The 20,857-nt window shown below is 31.8% G+C and overlaps 1 protein-coding gene across 1 annotated transcript; it reads right to left on the bottom strand.

The window, feature by feature from the left end:
- Positions 1-7,553: 7,553 nt before the first annotated feature.
- On the bottom strand, positions 7,554-20,357 carry LOC139498938 (sodium-dependent proline transporter-like). Its single transcript, XM_071287530.1, has 15 exons — positions 20,185-20,357; positions 18,925-19,041; positions 17,977-18,433; positions 17,223-17,379; positions 16,308-16,440; positions 15,729-15,863; positions 14,459-14,562; positions 13,912-14,036; positions 12,932-13,044; positions 11,530-11,658; positions 10,952-11,051; positions 9,964-10,064; positions 9,301-9,474; positions 8,618-8,782; positions 7,554-7,796 (listed from the first exon to the last, which is right to left on the bottom strand). Exons 1-15 carry the CDS (start codon positions 20,215-20,217, stop codon positions 7,689-7,691), a joined length of 2,151 nt encoding a protein of 716 aa, XP_071143631.1. The 5' UTR covers positions 20,218-20,357; the 3' UTR covers positions 7,554-7,688.
- Positions 20,358-20,857: the final 500 nt, after the last annotated feature.

The following is a 20,857-nucleotide window of genomic DNA, read 5'->3' on the forward strand; positions in this document are numbered from 1 at the left end:
ATAACCGTCATTTCTAAGAAATATCCGTATTTGTATTATCTTTTTTGTATCAAATAATTAATCGTGGTGGTGTAAGTCGTATTTATAAGACAACATTAGTTTAAACAATATTTATTCAGATAATTCATCATGATACGATATTATACAAAGGAAATAATATTCAGGATTCAGAAACAAGCAATTTGCTTTTACAAATCTGTCTCCTTTACAAAAATATTAGTGATGAAGCATTGACATCAAGGGTTAAAACGTTTACTTTTAATAATATATTTCTGCACCAAACTAAATAAAAGACTATTTTGCTCATCTGAGAGTACCGTTGATCCAAAGAGCAAAGTTTGTGTGTTAACTTGGACAGGAAGAACTGAAACAGAATCCAATAGTTCTTGTCTTAAATTAGTATATATAGGACAAGATAACAGAAAGTGAGAATTTGTTTCTACATCACCACAACGACAATTTGGAGAGTCTACTAAGTTACGAAGGAAAAGGTGAGAATTCAATGAGCTTGAATCCACTCTTAAGCGAGCATGAAGAATTTGACCAAAACGATGTCCTATATAATAATACGCTGGGATCTTACTATTTTGTGTACTAATTTGTTTTTTGAATAATGATAAAGATTCACATTTTCTTATGTTTAAGTTAAGAGTGTTCCATAGTTTTGTTGTTGCAGGGATGAAATATTCAGAATATAAACGGGTCCGTGTGTTGACTTGTGAAATATTATTTCTCTGTCTTGTATTATGATCATGCCTACTGCCTACTGAATCAGGCAATAAGTCTCTTAAATACTCTGGAGTTTTATTATTCAAAATTAGTCTGTGATTGCGTCGTCTTTCAGATAATTTTTCCCATCGAGTTTCAACATATAAATTGTTTATACTGGTAAGTTTAGTACCCCCGTGACGATACGCGCTGCGTCAAGCTGAATACTTTCAAGTTGAGCAATCAAATCTGATTTTGAGAGTCCCAAACGACATCGGCATATTCAAGAATTGGGCGAACAAATGATATGTAAATTTTTTCAAGTCAAAATCTATCAAGAACATTTTTCATTTTTCTCATTATATTTATTCTTTTGTAAGATTTAGAAACTATATATTCAATATGGTCGTTCCAGGATCCGTTGTTAGAAAAAAAGACACCCAGATGTTTGTGTTTACTTACTGTTTGTAGCTCTTGGGTGTTCATATTTAATGGAGGGTGAAAGAGTCTATTTATTTTTTTTGAAATTATCATACTTTCAGTTTTTTGGGCATTAAAATTAACAAACCATTTTTTTTACCAATATTATGACAAATCTTATCTAGATCGTCATTAAAATTTTAGCTGTTTCTGTTGGATTGTCAACCATAATATATAATGAAGTGTCATCTGCGAATAGCTTAATTTGAGCTTGAATGTCTTCTACAATATCATTTATAAATATAAAAAAAATAGAGGGCCTAGAATGGACCCTTGTGGGACGCCTGCATTTACAGGTAACCATTCGGAACTTGAACCGTTAATAACCACCCGCTGGACTCTATTTGTAAGATAATTTTCAAACCACCTTAGTAAAGAACCCGGTATGCCCGCTTGTTGAAGTTTAAAAAGCAGTCCCTTATGCCAGACTCGATCAAACGCTTTACTTATATCACAGAATACTACCCTTATTTCTTTACCGCTATCTATAGCCTTCCCAAAATCATTCGAAATGTTAATTAATTGATTAACTGCTGAATCCCCCCGTGTAAAGCCCGACTGATTTTTCGTTAAAATATTATTGCGCATAAAGTGATTGTAAACATGTTTATATACACATCGTTCCATACACTTTGATATTACACTCAACAAGGAAATAGGTCTATAGTTTTTAACGTCATTCGGTTTACTATTTTTATAAACTGGGGTAACATTTGCTCTTTTCCATTCATCTGGAAAAGTAGACGTACTTAACCATGTTAACGATAAGTTAAATAGTTTACATAGTAGATACTTTAAAACAGAAGATGCTTCTTTTAAGATCTTTTAACAATTTGGGACTTATGAGGTCTGGGCCAGAAGCTTTTGTGGGATTAACAATTTTCAATATATCTTCAACTTCAGTAACAGTAAGTTCTATATAACTAGTGTCATCACTAATATTATGAAGTTCTTCAGGTAACACAGCACTTGGATCATCAATATTTGACTGGGAAGAAAAAAATCGATTAAATTCATTTGCCTTTTCGATTTCATCAAATATTAAGTTGTTATTAACCATTAATGGGGGTACAATTGCGTCGTTTGTTTTTAATCCGGATATTTGTTTAACCGTTTTCCACCAGTTAGTAGTGGACGGGTTACTGTTCATGATTTTTTTAATTAAATTGTTGTTATAAACATCCTTCGATTTTCTTATTAAACTAGTAACTTCATTTCGTATTTTCTTAAATTTTGACCACTCCGATGGGTTATTATATTTTTTAGCCTTTCTGTGGATTCTATTTTTTTTTCCTTATCTTTTTTTTTAACATCATTTGTTAGCCATGGAGGTTCATTTTTACGAACAGTTATTATTTTATTTGGAATACATTTTTCAGCAGCTTCTATGATAGTTTTTGTTATTTCGGTTGTAAATTGTTCAACGTTATTTAAGTTAATTACGGAATCCCAATTTTTTTCAGATAAAATGTTACGATATCTGTCATAGTCTCCTCGATCATATAGCCAAATTTTCCGCTTAAAAGTTTTTTGACGACATTTTGGAAACTTCAAGACTGATTATAGGACAGTGAAAACGTATTTGGTCTAATAAAGGTGCCCCGACTCCACAGTAATTTATTATGTGAGCATCATTTGTTATAAAAAGGTCTAACAATGATGACGACGATTCAGTAAAATGAATAGGTTCATCTATCATTTGAGTAAGACTAAATTGGCTTAACAAAGGTGTAATTTTTGAAGACAACATTATCCTAAAGGTAGACAAAAATAAGACGTGCTTCAAATACATGGTTCGTCATATGTAGCATCCAACTACAAGCCAAATAGTTAAAAAGAACTAACCGAGCCCCTATTGCGACAAACTCAACAAAAAACAATGTATACAAATATGGATAGTTCTTTCAATTGACGGTCATCCTTTTAAATTTAGTCATTCTTTATAAATTACGGTCATCCTTAACAATTTACGGTCATCTTTTAACCAATTACGGTCAGCCATGTTATGAATCGCTAATCCTGTTACGGTCATCTCGATTTCGATTTACGGTCATCCTCGCGAGTTTTTCAAATCCAAATTCCCGTTTTATACACGTTCCTCGGTAGAGATTTGTGACTTCCGTGTGAATCTTTTATATATTTACATCGTATCAAAGTATGCTTTGTAAAGAAAATGATGTAGAAACACCTTAACAGACAATAACAATACTGACCTAATTTTTCATCCGACATCTTGGGATGACCGTGAATGCAGTTACGGTCATCAGCTTTACCCCAGTGAAGGTGTACTGGGTAAACATATAGTTATACAAACTCCCATCCGATGGTAAGCCTTTGATAGATGTGTGTTCGTGAAAGTTAATGTAAAGAGATTATATTGTTATAAATTAAGATGTGTTGGGTGACTTTAGTTCTAATTTAAAAGCAAAATGTGTGTTTTTATTACAATATACTTTTTATTCCACTCTGTTAGTTTCCGTTTTTCATCCCTCTTGATTTACTTTTAATTTGTAGAAATTGAAAATTGATTCATTGATATTCGTTAGATGTGTTTGATGTTTTGATTTTGCCATTTTTTACAGGACAGTCTGTTTTGATATCCATTGGAATTCGGTTCTTCTGGTATTTACTTTTTGCCACTAAACAATTTTCTGTTACTTTTAACAAAAAAAAAAGTCGACATTTCAATTCTACCTAGTATGTTTCCCTTTAGACCGACTAGTAATGGTAATCGTAAGCAGTTAAAATTAATACCCCAAAAATATACGAAAAGACAAAACAAATAGCAAATTCTGAAATTTTGTTTTTAGATGAATTTCGGATGGTCTTGTTCTTAAAATTAGTGAGTGAGAGAGTTAAATGCTGAATTTCATATTTTAGATGAATTGCGGATGGTCTTGTCCTTAATATTAGGGACTCAGAGAGTTGTATGCTGAATTGAACCATTTCGAAGTAACCTGCTATCATAATTTTTAGTCAACATTCATATACTTGATATAGGTAAAATAACAACATATATATCCTCTCGACACTATCTCTATGCCTCTTTTCCTTCACACTAACAAATATAATATCATAATATTCACTTTTTATACCTTTCATTTAATTTCTGTTAAACTATACACCTTTTTAAGTTCCTCTCAAATTGTAAAATAGAATGTGTTGAAATAACTAAGTAGGACTTTGCCTGTAGGTCTTGCTTTTAAGTTGGGCATGCATGTATCACGGGGAACTGGTGGATTTTCGTCTGTTTGTGTGATTATAAATAAATAAAACATGAATATTTATCTATCTTAAAGCATTTTTATGCATGCACAATATCGATTTAATTGCTTCCGACTGAAATGCATTTATGAATTTGTTGTTTGAAATTAACTTATCTATTAAATATGTTTCATAAATCAGACATGAAACCATTTTATTACTACTTAAATGTGAACTCATAAAACATAACATTTAGCTTCATCGTTTTAACATGTAAATCATTAAAAAGAGGGTGTAAGTTTACTACCTTCTGCTCATGGTTAACGTAATGCTGAAAACGGGTCAATTCGGTTTCAAATAAAACAAGGTTCAAAACAATATATCGATCATAAAAGCGGCTACATAATACATCTTATCTGATCATGATTAAATTATTCCTAAAGATGCCTCAGTACATTGTGAAAATGTATTAAAAAACGTTGAATCGCAAACTCAAAGTTTGAATATTTTTTACTGCCTTCAAAAGCATGCATCTTTAAACTTATACATAAACATTTTCTATATTTCAAAACAAGCGCCGTAGAAATATGACTGTCATCAAAGCGTAAACTGCTTCGTCGCAAACAAGTTTGAAAATAGACACCGTTGGAACTTTCACACGTCGATCCTACTGAATGGCATTGATGTTTTGAGTGCTATCCAAGTACTGGTGCTATTTTAAACAAACTTTCAACCAATGTTGGCTGCCAAGCTAGATAAACGTGCAATATGAAAAGGTATCAATTAATCAGTATAAACGAAAATAAACAAACACCAAATTATTTTTTCATTTACAGCTAGGATACCTTTTTGGTTTGAAGGCATACTATTTTTTTTGGAGTTTTTCATTCCAAAATACTTTCATAAAAACTACTAGTAGATGAAGTGGTGGCTGACACATACTATGTCTATCTGCATAGTTCTTTTTTTATGTTAATTTTAATTCATGAAACTAGTTCAAATAGTTGTAATGATTCATTGAACCAGCTAAGTTTAATAGTCGAGTTAGTCGTCTAGAAAGGGTCAAGTGTCAAAAAGTATCCGCAAGGTGTTTTATTTTACAGAAGTCAAAATTAAAAAAAAATGAAATAAAAAACAAATATATTTATCCAAAATGAATGGTATTCTGAAATGCAGATAGCCAAGTGACTATTTCCTCCACCTTTAGTCATCTGAAGGGATTTACATGATTTTTTTTTCATCTGAAGGGATTTACATGATTTTTTTTTTCATCTGAAGGGATTTACATGATTTTTTTAAAGAAAAGTATGATTACTATGGTTATAGTCTTCATTGTGGTTTGTCAATAAAAGAGCATCTTATTGAATTCCAAAAAATGCACTCTCTACGGATATTTGATGACAATAACTTAGGGTCAGAACTTTAAAAATTTCCCGAAAATCATCGATCGTAAAATATAGCAAGGCATCACAATGCCAATTTAATAAGATTTATCATTGAATACTTCAGTTCTCTATGAAAGTTATGAGCTCTTAAAAGCAGTGACTAATAGATAGGAAAATGACTAGTAATTTTGTACATGGCCGACTAAAAATACAAAAAGAAATTGTTTATCTTTTATAATAAAAAAACAAAGTCATTTCACATCTGCATATGACAATAGTGCTAATAAATACATGTACAAATGTATACATAAAAGGTTCCGATTGTTATTTTGTACAAAATGACATCAATACATGTAATGATATAATAAATGTTTTTCAAGTAAAATTGGACGATTCGAATCAGCAGAAATTTAAAATCCAGCAATAAAAATGAACGATCTAAATAAAAAAAACATGTGAAAAACCTGACAGTGAAATATCTTCGAACAGAGGGTAAAAAAGATGATTCTAATGAACTTGATTTCGATGAAATTGAAACCACTATATATAAACATGAATTATGGAAACTAAATTGCAAGTATCGTAAACGATGTAAAAAAGATGTGAACTTGTTGCCTTTTGTTGGCTGTTGTTCGTGTGATTCTTTGTCAATTGTGTGAACTTGTTGCCTTTTGTTGGCTGTTGTTCGTGTGATTCTTTGTCAATTGTGTGAACTTGTTGCCTTTTGTTGGCTGTTGTTCGTGTGATTCTTTGTCAATTGTGTGAACTTGTTGCCTTTTGTTGGCTGTTGTTCGTGTGATTCTTTGTCAATTGTGTGAACTTGTTGCCTTTTGTTGGCTGTTGTTCGTGTGATTCTTTGTCAATTGTGTGAACTTGTTGCCTTTTGTTGGCTGTTGTTCGTGTGATTCTTTGTCAATTGTGTGAACTTGTTGCCTTTTGTTGGCTGTTGTTCGTGTGATTCTTTGTCAATTGTGTGAACTTGTTGCCTTTTGTTGGCTGTTGTTCGTGTGATTCTTTGTCAATTGTGTGAACTTGTTGCCTTTTGTTGGCTGTTGTTCGTGTGATTCTTTGTCAATTGTGTTCTCCAATTTATTTATATTGTAGTCCTGTGTTGTCATTTTGATGTTATATTTCACATGGCCATAAAAGTGCGAGGTTTGGCATGCCACAAAACCAGGTTCAACCCACCATTTTTTCCTTTAAAAATGCCCTGTACCAAGTCAGGAATATGGTCATTGTTATATTATAGTTCGTTTCTGTGTGTATTACATTATAACGTTGTGTCGTTTGTTTTCTCTTATTTTTGAGTGTAAATTCACATTGCGATAAGACGTGTCACGGTACTTGTCTATCCCAAATTCATGTATTTGGTTTTGATGTTATATATATATGTTATATTTGTTATTCTCGTGGGATTTTGTCTATATGTGTTACATTTTAGTGTTATGTCGTTGTTCTCCTCTTATATTTAATGCGTTTCCCTCGGTTTTAGTTTGTTATCCCGATTTTGTTTTTTGTCCATGGATTTATGAGTTTTGAACAGCGGTATACTACTGTTGCCTTTGTTTATCTAAAAATGAAAAAGTAGAAAGAGCAATTACACCACATGAATCATTTCAATACATTGTTCAACCTTTGACAATACACCGGGATTTTGACACAAATAGTTCAAAAATTATGTATAAAAGCAAAAACTATTAATACAAAAACATGAACATTGCTATGTTAAATGTCTAAAACTACATATATTTATGATCAATTAAGTTGGATAGCATAAGGTGCAATAATTTCTAACTTATAGAATCTGTTATTTGATTGATAACACTATGTCTTTCTATGTCACGTTCCCAGCAGCAATTTTATACTTGACAATGTACCACGGGTAACATGATGATTACAATGCTAACACTATCATACTGTTGATTCAAAAGTTAATGACGTAATTCTAGAAATACCAGCTTCTGATAACTCTCCTGTTGACTTAGCTTTGAAACCAGGTATAGAATAAATACTGGATGCCTGTTAGGGTTAGATAAAGTAACGTGATCACATGAAAATATATCAGAATAAAGTTGTCCATTAAAAACAAAATGACATGCATAAGGATTTAAATGTCATAAATCATCGAAAATACGGCTCTTTTCCAGAATAAAATTCAAATAGTACGCCCATAGCTCGAAGTGTGTTTTGTAAATATCATCTGAGTATCTTTCTTCTGTATCACAAGGCGATACACAAAATGCCTTTCCATGCATTCTTCTTCACCGAAACTCATTAGAGTGGAATTAATTATTTTATTACATCATGTCTTTCATATCCTGAGTTAAGGCAATGGGCTGGGTTTCCAGTAACTTCAAACGGTGTGACTACAGTATAATGTTTCTTTGATTTTTCCAATTATGAAGCATATGCAACTTATATCTTGATTCTGTACATAATATGCTAGAAGATTAAAACTGGACGTCTTCTAATGGTTATTTATTACAAGTTTTATTTTCTAATTACAGATTTTGTTATGTTACAAAGAACACACACACTGATCAGGGTAGATAGAACTATTGCAGTCAACAACCGTATGTATATATGAAATATCAATATGTTTTATCTTGATCTTCTTATCAAATTATCAACACACACAAAATCACGAGAAAGTGTTTTGGTTATAATTCATTGCATGTTCACTGTTTTATGAAATTAAGCATCTGATAAATTTGGTGTGTCCGAAGTGCTGTCTATAATTTTAAAGCCAATGATGTTTAAATAATGTAATATTTGAAAAGCTGTATGACCTAATAGTTAGTTTCTTAATGTGTTAATTCTGAAAACTAAATCAAACTTACCCTAGACGATGCATAAGTTGATGGTGTACTATAGCCTTTGTTCAGATAAGCTCCTCTTTCTGCCCAGGGGTCTAATACCCAATCATCAACATAGGTCACCAACTTGCGATGCTTAACTAATGCAGGACCCCACTCATCAGAAGGTGAAGTCAACAAACTTAATTTCTAAAACAAAATTATAAAAAAATATGATAGATAACCATTCACCCCACCCCTTTCCATTTAAATATAACGCAACTTTGTATATTCTTGGGTTGGTTTTCGTTAATCATACAATAACGTGTGCGACTTTGTATCAAGTGTTTTCTTTCAACTATCGTGTTCAAAATCAATACAAAAGAGCCAGAAAATCTCTTGGTATCTTATGTTGTATTTTTTCACAAGTCTGCTTTTTCATTAACGTAAACTCGCATCTCTTTATATTCACGCTATAGTAAAGACGTTTCACCATTAAGGTCACGAATATATATTTGTTGTTTAAAATTCCTGATTATACATTTATTTATAGATATAAGAAAATATGATATGAATGCCATTGAGACAACTCTGCATACAAGTCACAATTTGTAAAAGTAAACAATTATAGGTCAAAGTACGGTGTTCGAAACGGATCCTTGGCTCACACCGAACATCTTGCATAGTTTATAAGATATAATTGACAGTAATATGTGGTGTTTACGTACCTCCTTAACCGACAAGTAGGAATCAGCATAACCAACTTTGTACAATATAACAATAGGTATTGGGATAACCATCATAACAGCAAGAAACCATCCTATACCATCAGCCCATCCAGGAAATTTGTAGTCACCATACGTTGACGATTCATAATCAACAAATGTAAAAACAAAAATAAACTGAAAAAGAAAAGATTTTTTTTCCTAAATGGTGTTCCATATTTGTACTATCTAAACAGGTTCTCAAGAGTTTTGAAATAAATCGTTGGCTTTTCACATAATATGTGGAACACAACGCCTATGAAAAAGTGTTCTGTTACTTTTTAAATCTCTTATAAATACTCAAACTACTGAAAACGTTTACGTTTTTGTAATTTGGTAAGCGGATGTCTTTTGGTAAAACTGTGAAAACAAATTAATTGATAACTTTCATCACCCAGTTGAACAGCCCATTTAAAAGTAATCAATTAAATTTTATTTGGCATCTCCCAACAACAAACGACATCATGCATTACAGATCATTGCAGATATATGTTAGACATGCATTTTTGTATTCATAATAGAAGAGGTTGTTCCTTTTTTTTTCTTTTTTTTTTTTAAAGTAGAACCAAGTTTACTTGATTCCCTCTTAAATTATTTAACTTATCTTTATACTATAAGTGAACCTACCATTAAAACTAAGGGACTTATTACCATCCATAACACTTTCCACACAAGCGATATCTTGAAACCCAGCATTACTTCAATATCTTTCATGAATCTAGTGACACCTATAATAAAATTTAAATAATGAATTGACTTTCAAGTAATGTTCTATCTTCAGAATGTACGAAAGGTTGACCTGTTAGTCTCGTATTACATGGAACACTATTATAGAGTTTTAATTTTCGAAATAAGCACAAGCTGCAGTAAACTTGGTATCTTATAATGTAAAAAATAAAACAGTAAGTCGATACCTCTGTTGTTGTTCTACGATGGTACTTTAGTACAGGCAAGAAAACACGATTGTCGTTTTAGTGTGCTTTAATAAACCATAGAATGTATATCTCTCTTGCAAATACTTTCAAGTATGATTCTGTTATATAAGCAACGATAATCAACGAAGTTTTGTGTCTGTATAGTAAAGAACACTTGTAACCAATATGTAAGGGATTCATAGGCAGCTTATATGTAAGGGGTGTGTAGATGGCGTGTTGCGGGGGGGGGGGGGATTACCTATCCAAAATACTCCTTTTCAATTGAAGTTTGAATTTCCAGCCATTCTTTCATCTTGAATATATAATACATGATATCTTTGTTAAGCAAACATCAAATAATAAATCATATAATCTTAACACAGAGTTAATAGAGTGGTCTGTTTCTTTAACCCCTCTGTGCAAATGTGATTATCAAATTAAATCATCATGATTACCAGGACACAGATAAGTAATTGCATAAAATTACATGGTTATTGGTGTTAGCATTGGTTTGTTTTACAGACTGTCAGAAACATATGCGTAAAATTAAAAGAATGCAACTTACAAAAGAGTTACTACTAAAAACATAGGAAGTGTCATTTCAATATTGGAGTACAAGTCATTGGCACTGTGAGATCCACAGTTAGTAGAAAACTCTTGTATTAATAGTGGTTATACATATACACAAATTATGAACTTACCATATGCATATGTAAGGCACATACATTCTGCAAAACCTATTAATAATAAAGTCCAACCTCCTACATAATTATCTAGAATTTGCAAGAGATATATACCACCCTGCAAAAGAAAAACAAAATAATTTAGTACTCGAAATTGTACAGATAAAAAAACTCATCATAGATATACCAGGAATCAAGTCTAATTGCTTCCAAACAGAAACATAAATAGAAAATTACTGTAGTAAAGAATATATTATCCTTATGAACTATGAATGCAATGTACAGAACACAGGTCCTATATATAATACACACAAATCACTTTTGTATTGATATATAGTCATTAATTTTTCAGTTTTCTTGTATATTACCCTTATTGGACAGTTTTACTGAATAATTTGTCACACATCTTTTATTAATATGTTATTCCTCGAATACAGAAAGGAACAAAGTATACGCGTTATATATACCAAAAATGGTTCTATTATATTACATTTTGATGTTCCATGAAATAAGAATATAATTCTTTATAGTAGACTATCCTATTCTAAACAAACTCATAAAGAAAAATTATTAAAATAAAATAAGAGAATTCTTACCGGACATGTGAGTGGAAGCCCGGCAAGAAAGAAGAGAGAACAAATGATGAGTATAACTATTGTTTTATGTTGTCTTAGATGTGGCCATTGGTCAGTCACACCTGTCAGGACAGTTTCTAACATTGCAAACTGAAATAGACAAATAAGATTATCAACATAAATGACTATACAATTATTTTATTTTATTAAGACATGTTGTTTATCGATTAATTACTCTGGACTGTCTCTAATCTATAATACTTTACCAAAAGCTTATGGTCATTGGAGAAAAGAGGAACGAAAGATACCAGAGGGACAGTCAAACTCATAAATCGAAAATAAACTGACAACGGCATGGCTAAAAATGAAAAAGACACACAGACAAACAATGGTACACATGACACAACATAGAAAACTAAGAATAAACAACACGAACCCCACCAAAAACTAGGGGTGATCTCAGGTGCTTCAAAAGGGTAAGCAGGTCCTGCTCCACATATGGCAACCGTCGTGCTGCTTATGGGATAACAAATCCGGTAAATAGTCTAATTCGGTAGGTCACATTTAGAAAGGGAAGGGGAAAACTATCCTTCGTGTATCATCCTACAGATAAACAAGTCATGACACAATTCGCTCAGATTTATAACTACATTACAATTATCTTAGTTTTGCAGGGCAAAAGTCAGGACTAGATGGCAATTCTTCATAAAAAATATGAATGCAACATATGGATAATTATTATAGAAATTTTTTTCTCAATGGCAATTTGTATTAGAACTTGATTCTTTTATGTTAATAATGGTTAGAAAAAAACATAAGGTTCAACTCTTGCTTCGTTTTGCTGCATCATCAACAGACAAAATCTAAAATTTGACACAATCCATTAAAAAATTCACAAGTAAAACTAATTTGTTACACAGCAAGTGAGAAGGTGAAAGCATATAACGGAAGAATCAATTTCTATTGTAACCTTGAAAAAATGTTTCATTTTTTGTCGTCAAGAAATCGCATGACCAGCAAATAATTCTGTGTATCTTTTTTTCCCGTTCGTTACATAGATATGATGCAACGAAAAAAATCTTTGAATTACTTTACAGGTTTTGTTGTGCTATAGGTTTTTTTTTCAAAAATCGAATGTGGTTCAAATTTGAACCGATTTATAAGAAACCGTCTTTTAAAACTGCTCGAGCCGAACTTACCTATTGTACGCATGAAAACTTAATTTCCTTGATTCGTATGAGGCAGATTTTATACAGTGACTCCTCGAGAATAAAAACCATGCACCGCTATGTAATGGATTACCATCCCGCTGATATAATTAATCTTAACTCTTTCAATCGCATGTATCACCTCTAAATAACACTTCCAAAACAATCGAACTAAATTGTGAAAACAGCTAAATTATATATTTCTTTTAAATTACCTGACTGTCCAGCCCTAAGGTAATCAGCATTAAGAAAAATAAAATGGACCAAAATGGCGCTCCTGGCATACTAGTGACTGCCTCAGGGTAAACCACAAATGCAAGGCCTGCACCTGAAATATATATGTATATCTATTTGTAACTACAGAAATTGCTGCTGTAAATGTTAAAAGTTTAATATAACGTTATACATGTAAGTAATCTGGCTGTTTAAGCTTTTAGACGAGTATATTTTTTTAAAGAGAAAAATAACAGACTGTGCTGTGCTCTGACACTGTAATTTGTTTGATGGCATAATGTTTTGCCTAAGTTTTAGTTGAAAGCAGTGATTTTTAGGCACCCATGTCTTGTTCTTTTATTCATTAAAAGGTAAAGATATATTTGTTACAGGGCACGTCTAACCCAAATATCACCCGTCTAGTTGCTCGTTATGAGTAAAACTCTGATATATATTGGTATCTTCTATATATTTATTTCACTGAAAGCAAGCCAAAAGTTCGAAATCTGCTGATTATGAGATATGGATTCCAACATTCTTATATCAGCTGTGCAGATCTCTTACCACAGCATGAACAGTGAAAAGTATCTTACATAATGTTAAAAGAATAAGTCTTCGAACTTCATCCGTGTTTTCTATATACTGTTATGAAGCACATTGATAACCGACAAATTAGACGCATTGCGTAACTATTGTTAAAACAGCATATTTATCACATCTTTCAATAAGTCGATTAATCCAAAAATAAAGCATAACATATCATTGCCTTGTGTATTGTTGCTCATACACCGGCTTTTATTTTTAAAAAATATACTTGTACATTATATATATACACTACAGCCATAAGAAATGAAATAATCAACAAATATTACAATGTAAGCAGAGAGAAGAAATGACGACAGGATGCTTTTTCTCAGCAACTTAATAAAAGCTATAATGGAAAATTTACAACAAAATACAGAAATGATGGAATTGTATTTACCATCTCTAGCAACATCTTTCACGTGCAAGTTCATTCGACCAGCCATGTAACCCAGAAAAGAGAAAATCACAAATCCAGCAAAAATACAGGTCAATGTATCTCCTACACATACTATTATAGAATCCCTGAAATAAATAATATTAAATGCATTTTAGGGGATTTCCTAATCTAAAATATAAAAAAAACATAAATTTATTTACATAAAGAAAAAAGTTTAACCCTGATATTTATATATATATATAAAATTATATATCTAACGAAAAAACATTTTCATATTATTAATTTATGTTATAAACAAAAATATTTTTATCAGTAGTCATTAAAGAGATGTATTTATAACAAACGATAAGGAATGTTAGTTTGCACTAGTTAATATCCGGGTATATATCATGTTTATAGATCGGTTACTAACCTAAAACGAAAATTACGTGTGCAAAATTTAGGCGATAGCAATACATCGGAATGACCTCAACCTCAAACCCAACCCGGCCAAACAAATTGGAAACATAAACAATCTACATTCCAATGATTATAAAGTTACTCTTACTTGAGTATGTTATTATGGAATCTGTTATAACTAGCCAATGTTACTAATCCACCTCCAGCAATAGACATAGAAAAGAATATCTGTACAGCTGCATCTTTCCATACCTGGAAATTATGTGCAATGGATGTCAATACCGTTATAGCAATGATATGCATACAACATTGCGTATGTATATAGATATAGGAAGATGTGGCATGAGTGTTAATGAGCCAACTCTCCATCCAAGTCACAAATTATAAAAGTAAACCATTATAGGCCAAGGTACATCCTTCAACACGGAGCTTTGGCTCACACCGAACACGAAGCTATGAAGGACCCCAAAATATTCTACTGTAAAACCATTCTAACGAGAAAACCAACGGTCTAATCTATATAGATACTTCAATCTTAATTGACCAGGATTGAAAAATTTCCTACGCCAGGTCGGTGGTTCTCTCTGAGCACTCCGACTTCCTTCACTTATAAGACTGACCGCCACAAAAGAACCAATAGTGCTGAAAATGGCGTCAAACACCAATCAATCAAATCACCTTCCTACGTCAGGCCAAAATAAAAGGGATAACTAATTTTTTTTATTTGTTAAATGCCTCCATATATTGAGATGCATCTAGAAGAAATATGACAAAAATGCATGGCTAACTTCAAGAGAAATTTTTCTTTACCACTTTATTATATTTTCATTTTTTTTAATTGGTACATACATCATGTACATGCTATCAATCTCCTTATATATTATAATTGTATATGTAGTATAAATGCGACGATTTCAATTGAAAATAATGTCAGTTTCAAATTTAATAATATTACATGTATACAACAGACAAGTTGTGACACTTGCTTTGTTTAAATTAAATGTTTTGATTGTATATTTTCAGTTTAATATTCCTTGTTATCAACGATTGTTAGGACGAAACTTTTTTCAATCAAAGTTTCACTCCGACAATTTTGTTTGTTCAGCTTAGTTTGATTTTGGTGCTTTTAATTTAACATGACGATTTCCCTAAACTTTCGTCTCCACTGTATCAGATGAAGGTAATTCGGAATTTCCAGAAGCATGCTATTTGAGCACACTGAAATGTGTACCATACGCATAAATGTTCTTCATCTGTATTTACGTACTTACATATATAAATAAAGAAATTTTACTATACGATGAATGTCTTGTAAATCTGGTATCGCTTTTAGCTGTGCCATTTTCTCTTGTTTAAATGTCTGCATTAATCATAAAATATGACAAATGAAAAATTCATAACTCTTAAAATAATTATACCTGAGCGTCTAGAAGCCTATCGAAGTCTGGAACAATGAAATAATATATACCCTGACCTGCATTGTCGAGTGTTACACCACGAAAAAATAAAATAATCAACACAACGAACGGGAATATAGCTGTGAAATATACAACCTGAAATAAAATGTTAAAAAAGAAATAACAAATGACTACGAAACATCCCTTTGATGCCCTCATTTACCATTTACACTGAATAAGGGATCTATATTCGTAGAAGTCCATTGGTTGTCGTTTCATTATAGTTTATCGAAAGTAGCAGGATAGGTATTTAATTATATGATTACAAAGAATAAGAAGTATTATAAAGTTCGCTTGCATTTTTAAAAAATACAAAAAAAAACTCTGAACGTTTAGGCTTGCCTTTTCGATATTTCAACATATTATCAAATTTATATAATTATTGTTTAATAAATGTGCTTATCAAAAATCTAAATTTATACGTTTTCAGCCGTTTAACCTAGCTTTTCAGTTTAATACGACGTGTACCTATTACAAATTTATACGTTTCCAGCCTTTTTCCTAACTTTTCAGTTGTTTAATACCTTAGAAAATTCATACCTTTCCTGTTGTTTTAATACCCTTCATAAGGCACAAGAAGCATATTATCCACGCCAACATTAAACACATTACAAGCTGCCATTTTGGTTGTCCGAAGTCATCGATACCAGAGCTCATATTTATTGCTCGATTGCTGTAAATAAAAGTTTCTATACATTCAGAAATGTTTGCGTGTATATCTTATTGCTATTAAAAGTATGTATTTTATTTGTTTCTGTCGATTTGAACGGTTTGTACTTCTGTTGACCATACCTGGGTACAGACCAATGTGTACTCTTCAGAGGAATCAGGGTTCATTACAGGTTAAAAGGAGGGATTTGCATTGCCTATACTATTTAGTTTGAATGTGTAGCCTATTATTTTGACCGTGTAATAGTCTTTTTCTTTTCGACTAATAATTTTGAACCCCATATTGGTTACTTTCTTTTTCACAAGGTGGTTCGAATCTGACCAACACTATATAAAGACGGTAATTTTGGTTAAGGGATAGAAATGCTGACTTGCAGTAGATTTCATAAAGAACCGATTTTAAATAAGTATTGCAAGAGTTATATTACTCTCTATTAGCATGGTATATCGGTTCTGACGTTTCCATTATAACTTAACGTGGCTGCGTATTTATACATCCCGCACAACCAAACGAACTTCCGCTGGCACGTGATGTGTGCTACTGCATGCCGGACAAGATCAAGATACAGATTACCATATATTTGCATCTTAGTCATCTCTTTGGAAGATCAAAAGTCTAACCAAATACAGATGGTTATATCAAAAATCAAGCACCAAATTAATAAAGTAAGTAAGTAAGTAAGTAAGTAAGTAAGTAAGTAAGTAAGTAAGTAAGTAAGTAAGTAAGTAAATGTTATTGAATAGATTTTTAATCTACATGCCATCTGAATACGTAATTATACTAACGTCCAGTACTCTTCAGCTGCTGATATCCTTTTATGTCCGGTAACTTCTGTAAACATGGTGTCATTCCATAATCCAAGGAACTGGTCCCCATTGTAACATGTTCCATTCAGATACTTTGTTGTGGTACAGTCGATCAGAGGAAGTTTATCAGCACAAACTATAATAAAGAGGTCAAATTTACATGCACATGAAACACATTTAAAATTCTTGTTTAAATTTACTATACATTTTAATTGTTTTACATCGTATAATAAATCTAAGTTTCTATGAAAAATCGTTATCAAACATTCACGAAGATTGGCTTCTTGTGATTTTTCTCATACCTTCTATCATATACTACAGAAAGGATAAGCAAAGATAATACATTTCGATTACAAAATAACCTTTTTGTTAAGGTCACGGAATGTAAAAAAAAATTTAATTCTAAAAGACTTGATTGCAACTAAAAAAATATAATTTTAAGAAATATGAAAGGAAGTATTGTAATAATGATTCAAGTATACTAGTATATAGATTTTCATTTTCTAGAATAAGTATTTATACTTATATATTTTTCATTAAAATTATTAGATATATTGATATTTAAAATATCAAAACGTACTGAATATTCTAGTAATATGTAAAGGACATTTTGAATATGGTAAATAAGGGTTATAATTTAGTGTCGCCTTAGCATATGAGCCGCAGACGGAATACTTATGTGTTTTTTTCCCGATTTGCTGAGGAGAAATAGTGTCATTAGGTAAGAACTTACATTCAGTATTCCACTCTGGATTATTACAGTCAGCCCAGGGGAGATCACTCGTGAATGAAACAAACAAATAATAATACGACCAAGCTAAGATCATGTTGTAGTATAATGATGTAAAACCAGACACCAGTACCATGGCAATTCCAACACCTTTAAACATAGGTGCGAACTTCCAGCATGTCATTGGTCCACTGCTACAAAACTGACCAAGAGACGCCTCCATAAAGAAAAGGGGAACACCGATTAATCCCATCATCAAGACAAACGGAATAAGAAAGGCACCACCCCCGTTCCTGTAGCACAAGTAAGGAAAACGCCACACATTTCCAAGGCCGACAGCGTATCCAAGGAGTGAGAGAAGGAAATCAAATCGTCCTGACCAGTTTCCACGATCCTCGTTTTCATCTTTCCCGAATATTAGCTTTCTGCTGTCTGTTGTTTCCACTGTAACCCCAGTACCCTGTTGAAATATATCATTTATGTATTATATTATAATCGTCTAATAAGATGTGAAATCGTTCAGTTCAAAAAGTAATGAAAAAAGTACATACTAGAATATAGGAAAAGACATAACAAAAAATAAATTGCACGGGACTTGTTTTATACGAATGAAAAAAATAAGTGCTATTCATTTGTTATTTCGTCCATTGCGAACACGTCCATCTATATTTTTCTTAAACTTTTTATAAAATATTTGGTGTCATAAAATCAGGCTCTATTCTGATGTTCTGCTTTATTACACTCTAAAATCGCCCGTTGTTCTTTTAATTGATGCAGTAACGTCCAACACATTAGATGTGCTCATTTAATATAAAACAGCATGACAGTATTGTTCTATACACAGAAAATAATTTTTAGTCGTATTGCAAACTGCAAATGCATGATTGCATCAACGTAATCATCAAAAAGAGGCGCAATGATTTCATAAAACCATCAGAGGTACAAACTTACCGTGGAAGGTGTCCTGGAATATCCCTTTTTGTCATCGTAGATTCCAGGGTCCAGCGAGGTTTTTATTTCTTTGCCTTCTACAGAACTTTCCTCTGACTCATAATAGTCCCGTCTGGCCTAAGTAATTATAAAACTGAATTTAAAACATAACAAAACACATCAAGAGAAAAAAGAATAATTGAACATGTATAATATTTACTTGATATCATTAAACCCGAGAGAAAGTGAAAAAAAACTTTCAGATTCATTTTATGCGAGTATCGATGTTTATTGGTTTGTCTCGTATGCTAAATGAACTGTCCGTATTGACATTCATGGACATATTTCTGGAAGTTCAAACATATTGCATAAAGCAAGAACAAACGGACCAGAAACAAGTCAACCCTCCATATTGGTAAAAGTAACTTACATATTATTTGTACTTTTTGTATGGCCCTTACACGTTTATTTTACTCTTGGAAAGTGCTTTGAGGAATATCATCGCTAGTCGAGGGTTACGATCCATTCCAAGGAGACTTGCAATATACTTTATATAATATACACTCTATTCTTATAAGTTTTGAACTGCAGAACTCTTAAATCCAATTGCTCCATTATAACTAGTTTTGAACCAGGAAGTTCTTAATCTATATTGAAATTATTGTCAAAACCTTATTTTCTAATGCATTCTTTAACAGATAGAATCTCTTGCAAACTCTAGAAAACGGTATGTCAATTTATGACTGATTGGTTTTAATGGTTTATTATTCCATAACGCCTGTCAGCCTGAAACTGCTATATCACATAACAGTACAACTGACTGTAGAATAGAAATCTTAACATTGGACACTTTGTATATAACCATAGTTGTACATCTATGATATAACAAAGAAATACGTGTTTAATGTTCTAACAAATAATACTACGTTATTAAAGAAAAATACACAATTCTTGTTTTAATAACTCATTAAGTCATGTTTTAGTTATTATGTGTTTAAAGGTTTTTCCGATGACAACCAGTGTATCCACTGATCCATGAAGATTGACATATTTAAGTCCATGTTTACAGTGCATGTAGTTTTCTTTAGTAAAGCATGTAATTGATATCAAAATAAATCAATGGAATATACGAGTTATTATTATAGTTTTATTTTGGTTTCCAAATTCATAAATGCATTTTGAATTAACCCGAACATTTGGTTACTAATTTAACGATCATATGATAGCAAATTTACATAAAAGTAAAACAATCCAAATAATTTAATTTTAGAAATTACTTACGCCTCCTTTAAGTCCAGGTTTGGATTTTGACATAATTCAATTTTATAGAATGAGAATTGTTAAGTCTGTACCCATAGTCTACCCATGCCACCCGAATAAGGAAGCAGTCATGTTTCAAACCAAGCGCTTCATCATGATTATATGTATGTCCATTTACCTGGTAAACGTCACGTGACAGGATTTAAACTAGGTAAAAAGATTCCACAGACCAACTTAGCTTGCTTAACTGTATAAGGTTTTTTTTCTTCAGATAATTAAAGCATTTATTTTCTGACTTGAATGTCCAAGTCCCTCGTTATTATTTTCAAAAAGAAGGTTGAGTTATCCATTAATTCCTATTATAAATTAGTTATTAATAACACCAAAATTGAAGGAAAGGATGATCAATAAATATAACAGGTAACTTTCAATTGCCGACAATATTTTTTCTAGAATTGTGTACGATTGATCGTTTATGTAGACAGATGTAACCAGAAACAAAATCAAATAGTCAATACGTTACGTTTTAGCAGTAGGTAAAGTGTGTCAATCACTGGCCCATCATCTAGATATATAAAGTACATCTTTAAAATAAATCAATTATCCATGTAAACATTACATACAGTCCGCAAAAAGTTAAGCACCACCGAAGTATAACTTGCAATATTTTTTAACTATTGCGAAAACAATATTA

This window comes from Mytilus edulis, chromosome 1, assembly GCF_963676685.1.
Source record: "Mytilus edulis chromosome 1, xbMytEdul2.2, whole genome shotgun sequence".
NCBI lineage: Eukaryota > Metazoa > Mollusca > Bivalvia > Mytilida > Mytilidae > Mytilus > Mytilus edulis.

Bases quoted from the DNA above. Each gene is read 5' to 3' on its own strand.
- LOC139498938 (XM_071287530.1), bottom strand. From the start codon at position 20,217: ATGTCAAAATCCAAACCTGGACTTAAAGGAGGC. The intron at 11,052-11,529 runs GTAAGAATTCTC...TTTCTTTTGCAG, and splicing joins GGCTTCCACTCACATGTCCG to GGTGGTATATATCTCTTGCA. The intron at 10,065-10,951 runs GTAAGTTCATAA...ATTTTATTATAG, and splicing joins GTGCCTTACATATGCATATG to GTGTCACTAGATTCATGAAA.